At 31.3% G+C, this 20800-nt stretch overlaps 2 protein-coding genes and 1 non-coding gene across 8 annotated transcripts in view; 1 reads left to right on the top strand and 2 right to left on the bottom strand.

Annotated features, from left to right (window-relative positions):
- LOC140441770 (probable chitinase 10) overlaps positions 1 to 7176 on the bottom strand; it is a 31494-nt gene extending 24318 nt beyond the window's left edge. The window contains exons 1-4 of one of the 6 annotated variants that reach the window (XM_072532676.1): positions 6976 to 7176; positions 6876 to 6923; positions 6242 to 6379; positions 2640 to 2837 (exon numbers count right to left, since the gene is read on the bottom strand). In XM_072532676.1, the coding sequence (XP_072388777.1) occupies positions 2640 to 2837; positions 6242 to 6379; positions 6876 to 6923; positions 6976 to 7039 (448 nt within the window). In that variant the 5' untranslated portion in view covers positions 7040 to 7176. The remainder of the gene's footprint in view (positions 1 to 2639; positions 2838 to 6241; positions 6380 to 6875; positions 6924 to 6975) is intronic. The other 5 variants (XM_072532679.1, XM_072532675.1, XM_072532677.1 and 2 more) reach the window with 5 other exon arrangements.
- LOC140441766 (neuroligin-4, X-linked-like) overlaps positions 3515 to 20800 on the top strand; it is a 960081-nt gene continuing 942795 nt past the window's right edge. The window contains exon 1 of the mRNA XM_072532673.1: positions 3515 to 3533. The gene's annotated coding sequence lies outside the window, so the exon portion shown is untranslated. The remainder of the gene's footprint in view (positions 3534 to 20800) is intronic.
- On the bottom strand, positions 18968 to 19074 carry LOC140442540 (U6 spliceosomal RNA). Its single transcript, XR_011951066.1, has one exon. It is a non-coding gene; the product is annotated as a U6 spliceosomal RNA (small nuclear RNA).

Below are 20800 nucleotides of genomic sequence, written 5' to 3'. Positions count from 1 at the left end.
CAAGAAAATTAAATATCAAACCATGCGGTAATGATAATCGCTTCAAAGTTCTAACGCTGCGCACTCGTCTTAGGTAAGCAATCTCACTTATTTATTTTATAAAATGTGCGGTAATGGGGTTGAAGCTTAACAACCATTATCTGACAACGCTGTTCTTTGCAGATGATCAAGTACTAATTGCAAGCTGTGAAGAAGATGCAGATTATATGCTTAGAAAGCTCAAAGATGAATACGAAAAATGGGGGATGAGTATGAATATGTCTAAAACAGAATATATGCGAATAGGAAGTGAAGACGAAGACCCGGATTTGGAAATTAGACAAATGAAAAGGTGCTACGAATACAAATATTTGGGAAGTATTATCTGCAGTAAAGGAACAACGGAACGAGATATAGACTATAGAGTGCAACAAGGCAGGAAGAGTGTTCAAATTCTGAATTCGATACTTTGGTCCAACAAAGCTACTATGAGAACTAAAATGACTATCTACAAAGTAATTGTAGAGCCCATTCTTACATATGGAGCAGAATGTTGGCAAATGACAGTAAAAGGAAAGAAAAAGTTGACACGGTTGAAATGGACTACGTGAGAAGAGCTTGCCGTATATCAAGAGTAGAACATATACCTAATTCTGAAATTAGAAGAAAAACAGATAGAGTACATACAACTTCTAAAAGAATAGAAAATAGACAGTTAATATGGTATGGACACGTATAGAGGATGGACGACAACAGATGGCCAAAAAGAGCTATGGAATACAATCCAAGTAATAGAAGGAAACGAGGAAGACTAGCCAAGTCTTGGATACAAGGTGTTATGGAAACCATGAAAGATAGAGCCATTGATGAAGACACCTGGAGAGATAGAGAAAGATGGCGATCGCAATGCGGGAAGCGGCAGAAGCTGTAGGATCTCCGCTTATATATATATATATATATATATATATATATATATATATATATATATATATATATATATATATATATATATATATATATATATATATATATCTTTTTACAATATATATATATAATATATATATATATATATATATATATATATATATATATATATATCTTTTTACAATATATATATAATATATATATATATATATATATATATATATATATATATATATATGTATATATATATATATATATATATATATATATATATATATATATATATATATATATTGTAAAAAGATTGGTTGTACCAATTGAAAAATCTAATAGAAATGTGACAACTGACAATTATTATAGAAGCTTCCCGTTAGCGGAATATCTTTTAGAAAAAGGACTCACATTTTTGAGAACTTTATAAAAAAATAAGAAGGAGATACCGTGAGAATTTTAATTTTTAGAAACTAAATCCAGAGATTCATTCAAGCCTATTTGGTTTCCAATATAACAAGTGTCTAGTTTCAACGGTTCCAAAAAAAAACGAGAGTACTATTTTTTTCAACGATGCATGATGACAATCATGTGGACGAAGGAATCAAAAAATCCGCTGTAAATTTGGATTATAAGGCTACAAAAGAAGGGGTAGATACTGCCGATCAGATGTGTTTATCCTATAATAGCTCCAGAATTACCCGGAGATGGCCTCTTTCATTTTTTTAGAGACATCTAGATATAGCAGCAATAAATGCCTATGTTATTTTTAAATTTAATCACCTTGACCTTAACAAAGGACGAAGAGTATTTCTTAAAGATCTGGCATATGAAGTTATAAATGACCACTTAAAATTGGGAGCAACACTAAAAAACCTTTATAAAGACATTTATGTTTATTTGGTCGACAGGTCGACAAGTTTTCAGATCGACTCAGCCTGAATAAAATGAGTACCTTGGGTAAAACCAGAGGTAATAATAGGCGGTTGAAGCGTAGCACTGGCCATGTTACCTTCCTTGTATACCGTAGGCCCTAGATATAGCAGACTACCCTGCTATACTCCCAAAGCCGCGAGGCGGTATAAAACGGGAGACTATTATTATTACATTATGTTTATTTGGAAAAATATAGAGATAATGACAAAACCGTTCTAGGATTGTTAAACCTGGAATTTGTTACAAAAATAATCGCACGAAAACAACTTGTCAGCAGTGTAAAAATAACGTATGTAAGAAAAATAGCCACATTTCTGTTAAATGAATCCATTGTGATAATAATGAGTAAATGGAAAATAGCGATGAGTATGTTTTATTTGTAATCATAGATAACTTGTTTGTAACGATAATAAATTAAAGTTAGAATCTAAAAACTTATTTTTGTTTGTAAATACTGAAGAAAACAATGAAATGTCTTATTTAAAGATCTAAAAATCGAAACTATCTAATGCGGTGTAAAAGCCGCCACGCGACTTACCATGGAATTTTTTTTGTGCGACCACTGGAGGGTTAAATAAAATTAATAATAATTCTCTGATATCGGTAAAAATTCGCTATCTTTTGATTACAGGGTTCAATTTTTGCATTTTGACACAATTAAAGTCAGTTTTTATAAAAACGTTAAAGAAGTAAGGGTTGCGCCATTATTTTTTACAAATGACAAATCAAAATCTATATCTGAATCAAAATCTTTCACGTAAATTTACTAATTATTTTATTAAATAATCGAGTAATACTAATATACATACAACAGTCTGACTCTTCTTCACATCCTTGTATATGGTTATCCCAAAGGAGTGGGAAAACACACTCCATGTGTTGTTTTATGCCCCCTATACATTGATAAAATGCGCTGCAATCGTTTGGATCAGGATAATAAGCATATTCCGTATCACAAGATAAGTTAGGACTTTTCGATGGAGCGAATGTAACAGCTGTCATTAATCCTGAAACAAATATATAATTGCTTTTTAACATTAATGTTTTCTGAGGTTTAAAAAATATTTAAATTTTTTTTAACTTTTACAAGGAAATAAGATTCACTATGCAAGTCTAGCATAGTGCGCCTGTATTTTTAATTAATCATCCTGTATTATTTTATGTGTTTCGAAGCTAATTAACCCTTTCAGGACGGTTGACCAATATATCTGCAGAAAACTGCCACATGGACGACTGACCGAGATATATATATATATATATATATATATATATATATATATATATATATATATATATATAATTATATATATATATATATATATATATTTTTATATATATATATATATATATATTTTTATATATATATATATATATATATATATATATATTTATTTATATATATATATATATATATATATATATATATATATATATATATATATATATACAGAGAAGTTTGAGGAAAAAATAGTATACACAATGTACACAAATCTCATGAAGAGCCATTATCCTCGAATTATTTTGTTTACTAGCTTCGCTAAATTGAGATTGTATTTCTCTTTTAGGTATTAAGCTTCATTTCTAATATAAGGCGCAATTCTATTATAGGTAAAATAGCTTAACACATAATATCTACGAATTTTGTAAACATAATAATATTTAAAATTTTTTCTTGGTTTCAGATTCAATTTAAAATATTTCCGGTAAGTTATGCATTACATTATGTTACTATTTAGTATCGTATTTAAAACTATTAATCTAATACTAAAAAGAAATATCGTCATCGTCGCGGCAAAAGTCATTAACTCCAAAATAACAGATCTGAGAAAACGAATATGTTAGTTCTAATTGTTGTCTAAAACTCATCCTTATAAATGTCAAGGAAATTACCGATTCAATTGTACAAGCCTAGTAATGCTTTCAGATGTTTTAAAACAATATTTGATGGACTTAGTGATTTTAGTAGCTTACTAAAATAAACACATTTATTGAAATGAAAACAACAATTCAATTAATTTAAATCCGCTATTCGTCTTCGCTTCCCTCTAGTTCACTATTGGTATAAATACTGGACTTAGTATTTCTGTCAATAACTGATTTGGAGGTTGGCAGAGATGAATAATAAGCATCGAACTCCGAAAGGATAACGTGGGTTGTGCATAATTTTTGTAAATCATTAAATTTTGCCAACGAAATTAGATGCACACCTAAGTAAGCCAGTTGAAGTGATAGGGAAGATTGCGTTGGAGGTCTTTCTGGTTCATAAATAGTTAGTTCAAAGTAGGACTGTAGTGCTCATAGCAATATTTAATGATTCCTGGATATTCTGTCCCCACTCTGAAACATTTTATTTGCAAACACCTAACTGTTTCATCAGATTTATTTAGATTTGTGTTTTTTAACATATCTTTCGCAAGTAGTTTCCGGTTTATAAAATCTGAATACTGCAGCTCATGGACTACATAAAAATCCTTCTTTTTGATGTCCTCTTTTCCCTATCTATGGATCGATCTATGCATAGTGTCGCATAGCATCATCGTATGTCCTGACTCTAGACACTTCTGCTCGAACAGTAATTTTATGGTCAAATAAGACATGAACAAAATAATACAGGATAACCATGACAATTGCAAAAGCAAAAGCAAAAGCATTGTTTGGGGGAGCTTCTTTATGAATGCATAAATTCATGGCAGATAATTTTCTACTGTAATATAAGGGTAATAGATCACTACTTGGTATTTGCAGCACACTTTAAAGGTCAACAGTACCAGTGACAAAATCACCAAGTGAAAAAATACCCGTGACACTAATCTTTGCGCGGTTTAAAGTATGACAAGTTATATTGTAACGAGATTATTTTGCCTACCACATGGGGTATTATTCTAAGGGGTGTAAAATTGGGGACAGAAACTACAGGGGGTGGAGATAGGGTAAGTAAAATAATCGTTACTTATGCGAATGGCACTCAGTGTTTGTTAGGAGAGCTGGGGTCGTGGATAAGTAAATGGCAGGAGGTCAGATTGGGGCAACTACAAAAATATGAAACAAAAGGTCATGAATCTCTTGGAACAAATGAAACAAAACACAGAAAGGAAACAGGAAACACCTCTAGTAATTTAAAAAGGACGCCACTTCGGGGTGCCTAATTATAACTATTACAACTAGTGGTAACTAATTCAGATATCTGGGCATAGATATATCAAGCACACACGACCCAGTAAATCACCTAAGGAGTCAGATCAATAAAGCATCCGCATTGTCTGCGGGATTTCTGCGGAAGATAGTCTGGCCAAATCCGTTAATGCACACAAATAGTTAAATCAGAATCTACAAGATTTGCATACGACCGATCATGACATATGGCATATAAGTGCGCGAAGATACCAACAAAACCGATTCCTAGGGTTGCCGAAATGAAAACCCTAAGAACAATAGTGGGCAAAACAAGAAGAGACAGGGTGAGAAATACAAACGTCAGAGAGCAGTGTAAAATTCAAGATATCGTAAGATAGGAAATACAGCGTAAGAGGATGTGGTATAATCATGTAAGACGAATGGATGATAATAGACTCCCAAAAATTGCCCTAGAAAACAACCCGCCCGGTTCAAGACCTCCCGGAAGACAACCTAAAAGATGGAGGAATAGTTTGCAATTTACCTCCCAGGAAATTAACCAGAGGATGCTTTAGAATTAAACAGATCGAAAGATCTCCAATAAGTAGAAGTAAAGAAGAAGTATTTATTCTATATATATATATATATATATATATATATATATATATATATATATATATATATATATATATATATATATATATATATATATATATATCAAGGAGTGTACGTGGCTGTGGGCAACCGAAAAATCAATGTTAGACGGGAAGGACATCGAAATGCCATGGAAAAGAGGAAAAAAACGTCGTCCCTTGCACAACATGTCTCAAAAACAGGACATACAATAAACCTGAACCATACTACAATACTAGCTAACATTGAAAATAAAAAAACGCGATATCAGAGAATCAATAGAAACAGAAAAAAATTTCAACAGTGTAAACCAAATAGATGATTCTCAACGGGTTTTAACAACATGGAAAATAGTATTAAAGCAAAAGTCAAAAATATATTAGACTACAAGACCCACTGGTAGGATCTCTTCTACCGACACACGAACAGGGCCAATCACAAGAAGCTTTCTTCATGGCTTTCGGCGTCTCAGTCTCGTAATTACTGTAACAATACTACACTATTCACTAGTTACTGCCCTACTGCTACTAGGACAGCAAACAAAGCATTTGGGTGGAGGTTGGCTCATATATTTCTGACGACGGTATTTTGATTAAAAGGTGGAGCGGGCGATATTTTATTTCTGTGAGGTCTTCCTGTCGAACATAACCGGATGCTGTCATACCTTTTATTGAGACAATTAGTTTTTTTTTTTCAATCTTTGTCGCTTCTCGGATGATTCTTGGTGTACAGAAGCAGATGGGGTCTAAGGTTCTGGAGTTTTCTTGAAGCAATCTTGTATGGAGATAGTGTTGACCAAGAGCTAAAATTGAATCGAAATTGTGAACATAAATTGAATGTAAATAAATTATATTTTTGATTTTGTGGGTTGTTTGGATTACATAAGATCGGGGGCAGTCTGCACAAGGAATTTCATTTGGAATGTTGCCTTTAATTGATCGGACAAGAGATGGTATTTTTTGTTGGTGGGCAAATATTGTCTTTGTTCCTCTTAATTTAAGGATTTTGTTGATTTTGTCTTTAGGCTGATGGCTATTTTAAAAATATCTACATGTTTTTGCCAGCGCTGGAAAATGGGGGTCAAACTTTAGCCTTCTGCGGGAAAAGGTAAAGCAATGTTCAACATTAAAGCGGTTTTTATTAAGTGTGATTAATTAATGTGGTGATTATATTGCTCTAGGGTTATGATGTAACTCTTTAGAACAGTTTATTTCTAAAAGTTTATAGTTTGCTGACATAATTAAAAACTTGCTATAATCAAATTTATTAAGTATAAGTAATACAAAAATTTAACTTACCCCCCTGCATCAAAACTACAAGAACCCATATAAAAGAACCATTTAATCCTACAAAAATTTTTAATAAGATAAAGTATATATATTTGTTAATGTTACTTACGCAACATATTCCTAGTTTCAGACCTAAGTATATACCTGTTTGTCATAAAATTAATCAACAGCATTCAATAGATAAATGTATAAAAAAAACTATATCTTATCTTAATAATATATTAAAAACTAAATTAAGTTTTATAAACAATTATAGTTTTAATACATTTTTATGAACAGTTATTTTCTACAGTCACCTTTTTTTTAATTGTTCATTGAGAATTAAAAGTTGAGGTTTGCATTCTCAACAGCAATTAGTAAATATCTATTTGAAAGACAGATTAAAATAAATTTTTAGATTCAATTATTTTTTTTATCTGCGTATTTCACTGAGATCTTCTAAATATATTAACCTCCTGGTAGGTTTAGATTACAAATTAGTTACTAGGTTTTTTTAAGTTTTTTTAAAGAGAAATAAATTACACAAAAACAGTGCTTTGTTTTACGCCACGCCTATTAGAATGCTTTTGAGTTAATGTGAGCATAGCATTTAGAAACAATTGTATACTTACCCAGTACTCATTGACAATGATCACTGTAGTAAACTGGAGAAATCTTATAATATATACTCGTATAAATAAAAATACGGAAGACAAAGATAAACGCACCAAAGATGATTTCTACTACATCTTACAAAACATTGTAGATATGGTGATCCATGGCACAATGAATACACCAGGTATTGTTGCCGAGAGGGGGCATTTGGGCCAGTAGGACCCATCGCCAGCTCTGCGGACTTCTTCCTGTCCTCGGAATTAGACCGGGTGTTGACCATCTTTGCTTGTCACTGATAAAATGGTTTAATACTTCTACTGGTATAAAATAACGGTTACCGTGACAAGTATCTGTTATAGGTAACAGTTCCAATGAGCAGTTACAAAATAACAGATCAAAAATAGAAAACAGAACAGGTAAAATAGTCTAAGTATTCCTTGACTTACGGAAGGAATAACTTAGTAAACAAGAAAAATAAAATGGTATAAAAGTACAATGCAAAGAAAATGTTTCTAAGTGTTTCTTGACTTACGGAAGAAACAACTTAGAATGAAAAGTAAAATACACAAGATAAAAGAATAGAAAAGTGCAGAAATATTCCTAAGTGTTTCTTGTCTTACGGAAGAAACAACTTAGGACAGAAATACAGATAAATGAAATATGTAGGAAGGTATGGAAATATTTCTAAGTGTTTCTTGACTTACGGAAGAAACAACTTAGAGTGAAAACAAACAAGAGAATCAAATATGGAAAAATAAGAATACAAATACTTATAAGTGTTTCTTGACTTACGGAAGAAACGACTTACAAATACGAAAAATCAAATACAGAAAAGATGTGGAAATATTGCTAAGTGTTTCTTGACTTACGGAAGAAACAACTTAGCATAAAAATAGAAAATGAAAGAGACAAATGTATTAAGTATTTTCTTAACTTAAGGAAGAAAATATCTTAGAGAAAATATCGGAAATAATAATGCAACAATGATTATGAAAATATTTCTAAGTGTTCTTTTGACTTACCGGAAAAGAACGGCTTAGACGCACAATTAAAATAACAAGTCAAATATTCAGAGAAATATTTCTAAGAGTTCTTTGACTTACCGGAAAGAACTACTTAGACAAAGTACAAATCAAAATATAAAATAGAAAAAGTAAGATAAATATTTCTAAGTGTTCTTAACTTACGGAAGAACAACTTAGACACAAAATACAAGAAAAATAAACAATCAAAACAAATATAGATCAATATATTATTCTAACCTGAAAAGGTCTGAATATACAATAATGCTAAAATAAAATGGTATATAAAAAAATCAGAAATAAAACAATAACTTAGTAGGAACAATAATACCGACTAGGTCTACAGTAGAAGAGGCAAGCTCGACTGATCGATGAGAGAAAATCTACCTGCTTTTATGTAAAACAAATCCTTTGTTTTACGTAGCAAAAGTGGAATTTCCCTGCATCGAATCAATTAGAAATTTGGATTTGGCCAAACTTGGAATTCCCAAGTATTTTGACCGATATCCAAATTCCTTGATGCGTCCGGCACGGCTGTCAGCTCCCGCTGACCTGCCTCCGGAGGACAGTATGATATTGCGCATGACATTTGACAGCTGGCCCAGGAGTGTGACGTAGTTAAGATCGCCTGAACCTCCTCGAACACCTCGTACACATTAATTTTGAAATTATGGTTAAAAAGTGATCTAATTTTTTTTTTAAATGTTTTGTTTTGGTTATAATTGAATAAAAAATATATTTTCAGTAGCGTAAAACCTTTACTTCTCCTAGAGATTCAGGCGAAATATTTATTTTTGTTTTCATACAAATACTAATAATATAAGTACTCTTTTTGTATGCAAATCCCTTGAAATTTAAAAATTTTCTGCAGAGGAAATACTGTGAGTAGGTAAATAGTAGTAGATTTGCTTATTCTGATTCACTGTCACTCACTTCCAAGAAGTTTTACTAAAATAAAAACAAAATAGAGTACAATAGAGAAAAATCTGTTTTAGAATTCAATATGGTATTTTAGATGAGTTATAATGAAATTTAGTAAAATAAAAAATATACACATTACTATAACCTACCGATTATTATATGCAAAATTTACTTATCAAACAATATAATAATATGAAAATAAGACACAAATTAGTTCAAACGCAAAACACAATAAATATCGACTTCAGGCGACTTTACACCGGCAAGACAGAAAGCTTGTATAAAAACAAAAGTTCAACAATAATATCGGTTATCAATGGTGACTATTGCAAATTGCAAGTTATGAGATAATAAATATATTTTAAAGTATCTCAATACTGACTGAGTCATCTATTTTATAATAGAAAAATAATTTAGATATATGTGTCTTTATACAAATGGTATTTACCTAGTTACTATTTATTTATACTGTATAGTATTTTTTTGTAAAACTGAAAGTTTTTATTTGCCATTGTATATCTGGTTTTGTAGCTTTTTCAAAGTACGCTATGCAATTGCTTGTTGCAATAGTGACAATGAAGATAAAATCTTTAGGTTTCATACATTTCCTAAAGATAGCGTGACCAGAAAACTGTGGATTATATCTTGTTGTAGATAGGATAATTTTAATTGTAATACTGCAAGAATTTGTTATACACATTTTAAAACTGAAGATTACCAAAGAAATCTACAACAGGAACTTTTAAATTACGTTTCTAAAACGGGTCTAAAACTTAAACCTGAGGCAGTACCTAGCCTTTATTTGCCTAAATCAACATCGGCTACCCTTTTAACCAACCAAAAGAAACGCGTACAAGGAGGCAACACAGAGAGTCCAAAAAGTATGTTGAGCAGCTTCTTAATACTTCTAGGTCAACGACGCAAGTCTAAATCTTTATTTTTATTAATTGTTAGTCATGAAACCTTAAATGGTTTTTTCGTATCGATTTGTTAAGTAAGAAACTAGCCTCAGCCTGCTATGCAATTTGCAATAAGAACTGTTTCGGAGGAAATCAATTTAGCATCTTCCAAAATAACATATTTTTCTTTGTTAGATCATGTTATCATTATTAGAATATACAATGTTATCAATATTATAAACAATACCAAGATAATTTTATGTGTGAATATTACAAAAATGTAATTTTAAATGTTGTGCAATATTGTGTGCCCTCACTACACTCATATTCGATGGCCAGCTAGCTCATTCGATATAAATAAAGTTGACTTTGTCATTATTTATTTTGATTTTGTGTTTAGTTCAGTAGGTATATATACGTACAAATTTTGTGTACCTCCATTACCACTTTTCTGTATCTTTTTAAACATCTGAAATATCGAAGTCTGGAGTATAAGTTAATTAACCTGTACCTACGTTTAATAAAAGATAATTCAAACTTGTCTTATAAAGGATATATATGTTTTATAAAGGATAAATATTATATTAACATAATTTTATCATCTCTTTATAATTACTATAATTAAATTAGCCAAATTATATAAAATACTTAAAATTAAAAGTCTTTTCTATATAACTACATTCCCGCATGTTACGAGAATAAGCGATCTTGACTACGTCATGCGCGAAAGCGAACTGATTTTGGAACATTATGTATCATACCTTGTGTATTCATTGTACCATGATGGTGATCCATATATAGAATACCATATTATGCTATTACTACGTGGGAACTTAAAATAGACAAATAACGTAGCCTATACTCTATAACAATTAAAACTAGTCCACAATATACTATACTCAATATATATATATATATATATATATATATATATATATATATATATATATATATATATATATTATATATATATATATATATATATAAATATTGAAATTATTTCAATATGTTAAAAAGGATACAACTTAAATGGATTTTTATATGAGTTTGTTGTTCATGAATTTCATGAAGCCATCACAATGTGGGTTCGATTCTGAAATAAAAGAGAGAAAAAGATTGTTAAAATTGAAAAAGAAAAAAAGAAAAAGTAAATTGTTAAATAAATTAATTTTGACTTACCTGGTATAGTGTTAATAATTTCTGAATAGTATAGTTGCCTAGTGTATAGGTGAATCGTCTAAACCTTAAAAAGAACAAAAAAGAAGAATTCTTAAAAAAATATTTAAACATAGAAATTTTGAAAACGTCAGAAAATAAACTGTCAAGCAAGTCTATGGGAGCTAAATTAATAGGGGTTTTGTTAAATAAGAAATTACAATGATGTGGAGATGAAAAGAATAAATTGTATTAGCATTGTAATAGAATAAGTTTTATATCTGAACATTTTTTTTTATAAATTTCCAAATTAGATGTGATTAAAGTGATTATGAGAAATTAATGTGGATTGACAAATGTGTCAGAACAGGACAGTTTTATGGTAAAAAAAAAATAGAAGACGAAAAGAAAAAAGAACGTTGGTTGCTGTTAGCAACGAATGATAGATTTTGGGAGAGGCCGACAAGAAATTTTGAAAGGAGAGTCCTGAAATTGTGGAATAGGTCGGGAGTGTTTTTTTAACTCGTCTAAAGAGAATTTTAGTTTTTCCACAGTTTCCACAGCAGAGATATCCAGAATTTGTTCCAGAGAGTAAGAGAAACAATTTAACTTATAAATTATTATTGGAGTACAGAAATGTCATTTAAATTGAGAAAATTAAAATTCATGAATTAACATAATTGCGATAGGCCTTAAAAAAATTGAAAATATTAATGATCATTAAATTAAAAATAGAATAGTACGTACCTTAACTTCCGAAGAGAGGATTGATATTCCAGTTTCACCAATTATTTTGCAAGTAGTTAGTTTTCTTTAAATAAATCAGACCTAAAAATAAAATTAAAGACAGTCAAGATTTCCTTTCACGCAAAAATAGTCTATGTATCTGTTGATACGTATTTCGCTTTAATAAAGCTCATCAGAACAGTTATTCATAGGCTTTCTCAACGTGAAAATTAATCTTTTCCTGTCTTTGTGAAGCAACGATAAAAGGGCTTCGAAACGGACGCAATAGCGACATCTGATATTAAATCCGTAAAATAGTTTCGAAACACAATTCAGATAACTGCCTTAATCTGAACCTTCTATAAATGCAAGGTATAACAGACGCTGATAAAGATGTTAATAGAGACATGGGGAATCTAAAATTTGCATTCCACGACATGTCTCCTCAGCTAAGCAGAAATCGTTAGCGAATTGGTTTCTTGTACTCATACAGAGTAGATCCGAATAAAAATAAAATTAAAGACAGTCAAGATTTCCTTTCACGCAAAAATAGTCTATGTATCTGTTGATACGTATTTCGCTTTAATAAAGCTCATCAGAACAGTTATTCATAGGCTTTCTCAACGTGAAAATTAATCTTTTCCTGTCTTTGTGAAGCAACGATAAAATGGCTTCGAAACGGACGCAATAGCGACATCTGATATTAAATCCGTAAAATAGTTTCGAAACACAATTCAGATAACTGCCTTAATCCGAACCTTCTATAAATGCAAGGTATAACAGACGCTGATAAAGATGTTAATAGAGACATGGGGAATCTAAAATTTGCATTCCACGACATGTCTCCTCAGCTAAGCAGAAATCGTTAGCGAATTGGTTTCTTGTACTCATACAGAGTAGATCCGAATAAAAATAAAATTAAAGACAGTCAAGATTTCCTTTCACGCAAAAATAGTCTATGTATCTGTTGATACGTATTTCGCTTTAATAAAGCTCATCAGAACAGTTATTCATAGGCTTTCTCAACGTGAAAATTAATCTTTTCCTGTCTTTGTGAAGCAACGATAAAATGGCTTCGAAACGGACGCAATAGCGACATCTGATATTAAATCCGTAAAATAGTTTCGAAACACAATTCAGATAACTGCCTTAATCTGAACCTTCTATAAATGCAAGGTATAACAGACGCTGATAAAGATGTTAATAGAGACATGGGGAATCTAAAATTTGCATTCCATGACATGTCTCCTCAGCTAAGCAGAAATCGTTAGCGAATTGGTTTCTTGTACTCATACAGAGTAGATCCGAATAAAAATAAAATTAAAGACAGTCAAGATTTCCTTTCACGCAAAAATAGTCTATGTATCTGTTGATACGTATTTCGCTTTAATAAAGCTCATCAGAACAGTTATTCATAGGCTTTCTCAACGTGAAAATTAATCTTTTCCTGTCTTTGTGAAGCAACGATAAAATGGCTTCGAAACGGACGCAATAGCGACATCTGATATTAAATCCGTAAAATAGTTTCGAAACACAATTCAGATAACTGCCTTAATCTGAACCTTCTATAAATGCAAGGTATAACAGACGCTGATAAAGATGTTAATAGAGACATGGGGAATCTAAAATTTGCATTCCATGACATGTCTCCTCAGCTAAGCAGAAATCGTTAGCGAATTGGTTTCTTGTACTCATACAGAGTAGATCCGAATAAAAATAAAATTAAAGACAGTCAAGATTTCCTTTCACGCAAAAATAGTCTATGTATCTGTTGATACGTATTTCGCTTTAATAAAGCTCATCAGAACAGTTATTCATAGGCTTTCTCAACGTGAAAATTAATCTTTTCCTGTCTTTGTGAAGCAACGATAAAATGGCTTCGAAACGGACGCAATAGCGACATCTGATATTAAATCCGTAAAATAGTTTCGAAACACAATTCAGATAACTGCCTTAATCTGAACCTTCTATAAATGCAAGATATAACAGACGCTGATAAAGATGTTAATATTAACGTTGCTTCACAAAGACAGGAAAAGATTAATTTTCACGTTGAGAAAGCCTATGAATAACTGTTCTGATGAGCTTTATTAAAGCGAAATACGTATCAACAGATACATAGACTATTTTTGCGTGAAAGGAAATCTTGACTGTCTTTAATTTTATTTTTATTCGGATCTACTCTGTATGAGTACAAGAAACCAATTCGCTAACGATTTCTGCTTAGCTGAGGAGACATGTCGTGGAATGCAAATTTTAGATTCCCCATGTCTCTATTAACATCTTTATCAGCGTCTGTTATACCTTGCATTTATAGAAGGTTCAGATTAAGGCAGTTATCTGAATTGTGTTTCGAAACTATTTTACGGATTTAAAATCAGAACTGTTTTAAAGTAAGGTTGGATAATAATTTGGGGATCATTTGAAATTTTGATTATATTTGAATGCAAGTTAAAAGTCAGCGGAATAAAGTGTTCATTTTCTTTTCTTTATAGTTCATTTAAACACTTTATAAAGTTGCAATATTTATTTAGTTTTTAGGTACTTGTATAGAGTCTCCACATTTTGTAATAAATTTTTATTGTCACGACTCTAAACCACATTAAGATTTATACGATTCCTATTTTTGTAAAATTTTAAAGGCAACCCAAGTTGCAGACGAATTTTATTGTTTATATTAAATTTGTTCAATATTAATAAATAATGTGCTTCATTTGGGTTAATTTATCAAAGGTCTAAAGTAAATTTTGGTTTAATTTCTTTTTGAACTCTACCAGGAGACTACAGAGTCGACGTCACACAGTGACAGATTGCTTAGAACACATAGTTGAGCTAGCTGAGGTATATATTAAATTAAACAACGAACCACAGATTTTAAAAATTACAACATTTATTATAAATAAAAATAAAATTAATAAAATACAACTTTTTCAATATATATATATATATATATATATATATATATATATATATATATATATATATATATATATATAATGTTAATAAAATCAACTATGTTCCCACATAAAACATTCACAAATCAATTAGAAGTTACAACAACTTAAAAATAAGCAAAAGAAGAGATGAGCAACAAAACCTTGAAGTATTCTATTAAAAAAAGATCGACCTAAACTAGGTTCTAGAAAATTCTATAAAACTCTTTTCGAAAAAGGAAACTTTCAAATAGGACCCATTTTAGTACTGCGGAATAATAAAGGCCAATTTAAAGTCAAAGTCGTAAAACTGATGGAATAATGATGAGAATATCGATACCTTTTTGCCATAACATCGTAAGTGACAAAATTAGGGAAAACAGTTTTATTGAAGAATCGTATCTATCAAGCCGCCAGGCACCTCCCAGCAAAATTATCGTAAGGTATAATAGCATAGTCTTGGAGAAAAAACCGAATTTGCTGTAACGTAAGTCACATAAAAATGTGAACAAATCTATTTTGTAGTTGTGAAAACATCGCATGGTCACCAAAACATCGTAAGGTGCAAGTCACGTGGTACAAAAATTGCTACTTACGATGCAGCGAAGTGCGTTACGATCTATTAGTGCACTGTCTATAGCCGCAGAATCAGAACGTAAGTACCACAAAATAATTTTTTCGGTAATTATTTATGGTTTTTACTTTTGCTTTAGGCATAAAAGATAATAAAACGTCGAAAACGAGAGGCTGGAAGAAGCAGAAGACAATGTTCGTACAAGTATATAATTAGGTGGAATGATGTGGAACACGAGGTGTGCCAACAATTTTTATTGAAAACCTCGGATATTTCACAAATGACTTTGAGATATACGAAAGAAAACTCTACGTCAGCCTCATTTTCCAAAATAGATCCGAGAGGTAAGCATGTTCCACATATCAAGACTGGGAAAGAGCAGAAGCAGAATGTTTTAGATTTTATCACGTTGCTACCCGCTGTTTCACCTCATTATTGCAGATATAAAACATCGAGAAGACACTTACCCACTGAATTTCGTAATGTTTCATTCTTATACAAACTTTTTAAGAAGAAACAGTTAGAAAATGGCATAACTAAGAACGATATCGTTTCCCTGTAAGTGTTCTGAAAGATGTTTAAGGCAGAATTTAATATCGGATTTCACTTGCCGAAAAAAGATAAGTGCAAAGTATGTGAAGTGAGAAAAGACAAAGATTTTGAGGAAACAGAAGAAACAAAGCAATTGTATGAAAAACATTTGGAAAACAAAGAAAAATGCAAAGACTCATTTCTAGCTGATCAAAAAAAACTATCTTAGATTCAAAATTTTTATGTGCTAATTTCGACGTACAGAAGGTGTTAAACACACCACATGGAGACAATTTGCTCTTGTACTACACCAGAAAGTATGCTTATTACAATCTTATAGTTTACGAAAGTGGAACCCAAAATGGGTTTTGTTATTTGTGAGGAGAATGTGACGGAGGACGTGGCAGTAACGAAATATCTACCATAATCTACAAATATTTGCAAGAAGTTGCATCTAATGATCCCGACTTTTCTTAGGGATTCTGTTAATATAACATCAATCAGTGTGCGATACTTACTACCAGGCCATACTTATATGCCTGTCGACTCAGTTCCGCAACAATTGAGCGGTTTATCAAAAAACGCGTAGTATGGGCTCCATCAGAATGGTGTACATTGATATCCAACTCCCGTACCAAACCTAAACCATTTATCTGATGATGTACTTAAACCGAGTAAATTCAAATGTAAGAACGGAAAACCTATAAAAATCAGTGAAATTAAAAATGTAAAATTTGAGAAAGGTAACCCAGATATTATTATAGAGGTTGAATATTTAAATAATGGTCAGAACTGCATCAATTTCACGATGGAATTAAAAGGAAAAAAAAACCAAAATGGCTTTAGCCTCAAAAATTGTCTATTTCCGTTGCAAAGAAAAAAGACTTAATTTATCTCTGCGACTACAATATAATTCCTCTCAGGTTTCAAAAGAATAAAGAATATAGGCTAATGAAAACGTCAGCTACGCCAGATAAGCTAGCAGAATCCGATGAGGAAGACGAAAGCGATGAAGGGCCCCAAGATTAGATTTCTGCTGACTAGCTATGATTCACATTTATTATATCACATGCAATAACATTAGATATTATGACTATTTGTAAGTTTATGAGTAAAGCGATTTGTTGTTCAGTTAAATGCCTATTGTACTTTTTACTTTTCACAAATAAATTACCTTAAATAAATGATTTTTGGTATTTTTTTATATATATTTATGTTACTTTATGAGGCTGTGTCTAAACATACTTTTTATCGTAAGTGCTGAGCTTACGATAACAATCATAATGTGAAATTATTTCTGAATTTACCAAAATTATCGTAAGTGTTGGACTTGTATATAACTACAGTAGCAAAATTATTTTTAATGCTTCCAAACTAACGTAAGTCCAACTACAAAAAAACTGAAACTATTTTAAAGAAAAATCATTACTTTACTTCAAACACTCATCATAATACGTCCGGATGCCAATTTTCACTTCAATTGGACATTTCTAAACACGTTTATTGAAAAAACTGCCGTACTGTAAAATTTACTAAACGAGACTTACGATGTTATGGCAAAAAGGTATCGATATGAATATCCTACCAAGTATAATATAAGTAGAATAACACAAAAGAAATCTACATGACCGTTGAGGTGCTGATTAAAAATTCATCTATCTTCAGTAATTCTAAAGGACTTCAATAACCTAAAAAACTACACATCATCTAAAATCGATAAAATAACCTTAGAATTCCTAAAATATTGGGAATACAAATCATCAAAGAATACATCACCAAATACAAACAGCGCAAGTAATAAAGCTGATAGTTCGGCAGTATAGATTAAAGCTTCATTGGGCAATCGACATGATTCTTTGTAATCAGAATTCCAGTGATATATTGCACAACTTGTTTTATTTTGAATTTAAGAGCTGTCAGTAAAAATATATTGACAGGCAGGCCTCGTATCTTTAATTATTTTGTTGATAAAAAGTTTGAATCTATATAATATGTTGTTATTACCTTGGAGAAGACAGTCTTAGGAGGTTGAGTATGTGGTATTTTAGTTTGATGCAATTGTTCTTCAAATATTGTCAATTTCCTATACATTTTAACGTACATGGGAGTTTTTTTGTTACGACAATATTTGTGGCTTAAGTCTAGTATATTCAAGTTACGAATATTTTTAAATAGCTGAAGTTTTTCGAGATAGCTCTAGCTACAAACTTATCTGTACAAAACTGTCTGCATCGTGTAAGGGGCGGCTCTTTAGCCTCAATTTCAATAATTGTAATAGGAGTAGATTTTAAGTAACCTTCAAACATTTATTCTTTTGGGTTTCAATTTTATTAAGATGTCCTGTTGACGCAGACCCATATAAATGACAACTATAGTCGAAAATTGTTTGAATCGTTGAGCGATAGAATAGCAATGCTATATTTGTGTCAGCTCCCCAACTGGTTTTACAAAATGCTCTAAGGATATTCATGGAGTTTTCCGATTTTTTTATAATAGAATGAATTTGATCCATCCATAACTGTTTACGATCCAAATTATGTGCCTAGATATTTTACAAAATTTTTGATTGAAAATTCTATTTTTCCTAATTTGAAGTTACCGTTGAGGAAGTTTGGCGTTTTTTGTAAGAAAAAATAAAATTCAGTCTTTGTAGTTGATAGTGATAAGCCTAGAGAATGGTAATTATTTTTCATACAATCTAGTGTAAATTCGAGTTGACGCCTACAAATGGGAGGTATACTATACAATAAATGTGGAACGCTTCACGATTTTGCTTGTCATCCTTGCGCAGGGGCCATGCTAATCTTCTCTGTATCGTTCCAATTTTAGTATATGTACCGCCAAAGTGAATACATTCCCAAGAATATTGATATCATTAGAATTGGCAAGGATTTGCTCTGATTTATTATATATTGAACCAGCGGCACCTGGCGCAGCCCGTTATTTGTTTTAAAAGGTTCAGATAGTTCCCCGTGAATTCGTACTCTACATTCAACTTTTCAAGAGTTAGTTTTCTTAAATTCACCACCTGATTTGGTATTCCTACTATTCACTGAGCCGTAGGCTGCTTTGTAGTCTATAAATATGTGATGAGTATCAATGCCGTATTTCAGTGTTTTTTCTAAAATCTGTTTCAGGGTTGCAATATGATGAATTGTCGATTTACCACCTCTGAAACCAGCCTGGTATTTTCCTTCTATCCATTCTGCATATGGTGCCATGCGGTGACATAACACTGGGGAAAATATTTTATACGCTGCATTTAGAGGCGTAATTAGAGAATTCTCTCTGTAATTGGAGAATTTGAAGATATATCTTTTGTTGTGTATCAAAGTATTCCAATATTTCAATTATTGGAGAGGGATTTATGTGTCCATATTTCTTTTATAAGCTGCTGTATGCCGTTATGGTAACGTGACCACCTTCTTAGCTGGGAGATTTTCTTTTCCGGGTGATTTGTTTTTGGCCAGTTTTTTAAATGCACCTTTTACTTCAAAAATCGTTGGTGGTTCCACTTTCTTCTCGTCTGTTCCCCATACCTCATCTATTTCGTCTTCCAGGTTTTCTTCTTATTCCTCTATATTAAGTGCCTGGTTAAAATATTCCACCCATCTATTCAATACATCTTTCCTTGTTGTTAATAGGCTCTTAAACCTCACTTTGTGTTTAAATGAACTACCACTGTAGAGGTTGAGTCGTATAAAACATTTAGTATATTAATTATAATGTAACTGTTTGTATGGGAAAATAAAACTGTTGCTTCTACTATTTTCCTTATAATATCATCATATTTTCTCACCTATTAGATCTTTCGAAGACTTCAAATAAATATTTTAAAACCAAAATTAGCCAAATTGATTACGTCGTTCTTGATTTATTATAAAAAAATTAAATTATAAAATGACGTATGTTAAAATACTTTCGTTTTCAATAAATCCTTTCCTAATTTATTCTGTTAGCTTCTATTAGTTCACATTAAGTGTTCGTATCTGAACTGCGCCTGCGGTATGACTCCCAGTTTGCCTGTTTTCTCTTTTAGTCTTTGGTTTGTGACTCTTTCTGTAATTTTGCTTATAGATTTCAGAAAGCCCACTGGTTAATAATTCTTCAAAAATATGCCGTTTTCCAGGATTTAATGTCTTAATAATATGGCTTTCTTTCCTTTAAAACGGAATTGGAAGAATTTTAATCTTAGTTTGCTGTTTATAAATAGTGTGAGATACACTACTCCCTTATTTGTTAAGTTCTTTGGGGCTCGATTTGTTGTTTTAACCTGCTATTTGAGTGCTTCAAGTGAATTATTTGACTTCCTCTGAAAGTTTTTGGATTTGTACATATCCGTCGTCTCGTTTATTATTTCTTTGTAACTGTGTTCTACCGGGTGGTAAAGCTACGATCTCCTTCAGAACATCTGTTTATTTCTTCTGTTTTATCTTCGGTAGCATCGAACATATAAGGTTTGTCTTTTTCTCTTAAGAATACAGATTAATAAATAATTTCTATGGGTATAGTTTGATTGGATGCAGCTAGTTGATATACTCTTTATAATTATTTGATTTTATTTGATTTTATGATCTAT

The sequence above is a fragment of the Diabrotica undecimpunctata genome, chromosome 5, assembly GCF_040954645.1.
Source record: "Diabrotica undecimpunctata isolate CICGRU chromosome 5, icDiaUnde3, whole genome shotgun sequence".
NCBI classification, from domain to species: Eukaryota; Metazoa; Arthropoda; class Insecta; order Coleoptera; family Chrysomelidae; genus Diabrotica; species Diabrotica undecimpunctata.
This window is presented reverse-complemented; position numbering and strand designations above follow the sequence as displayed.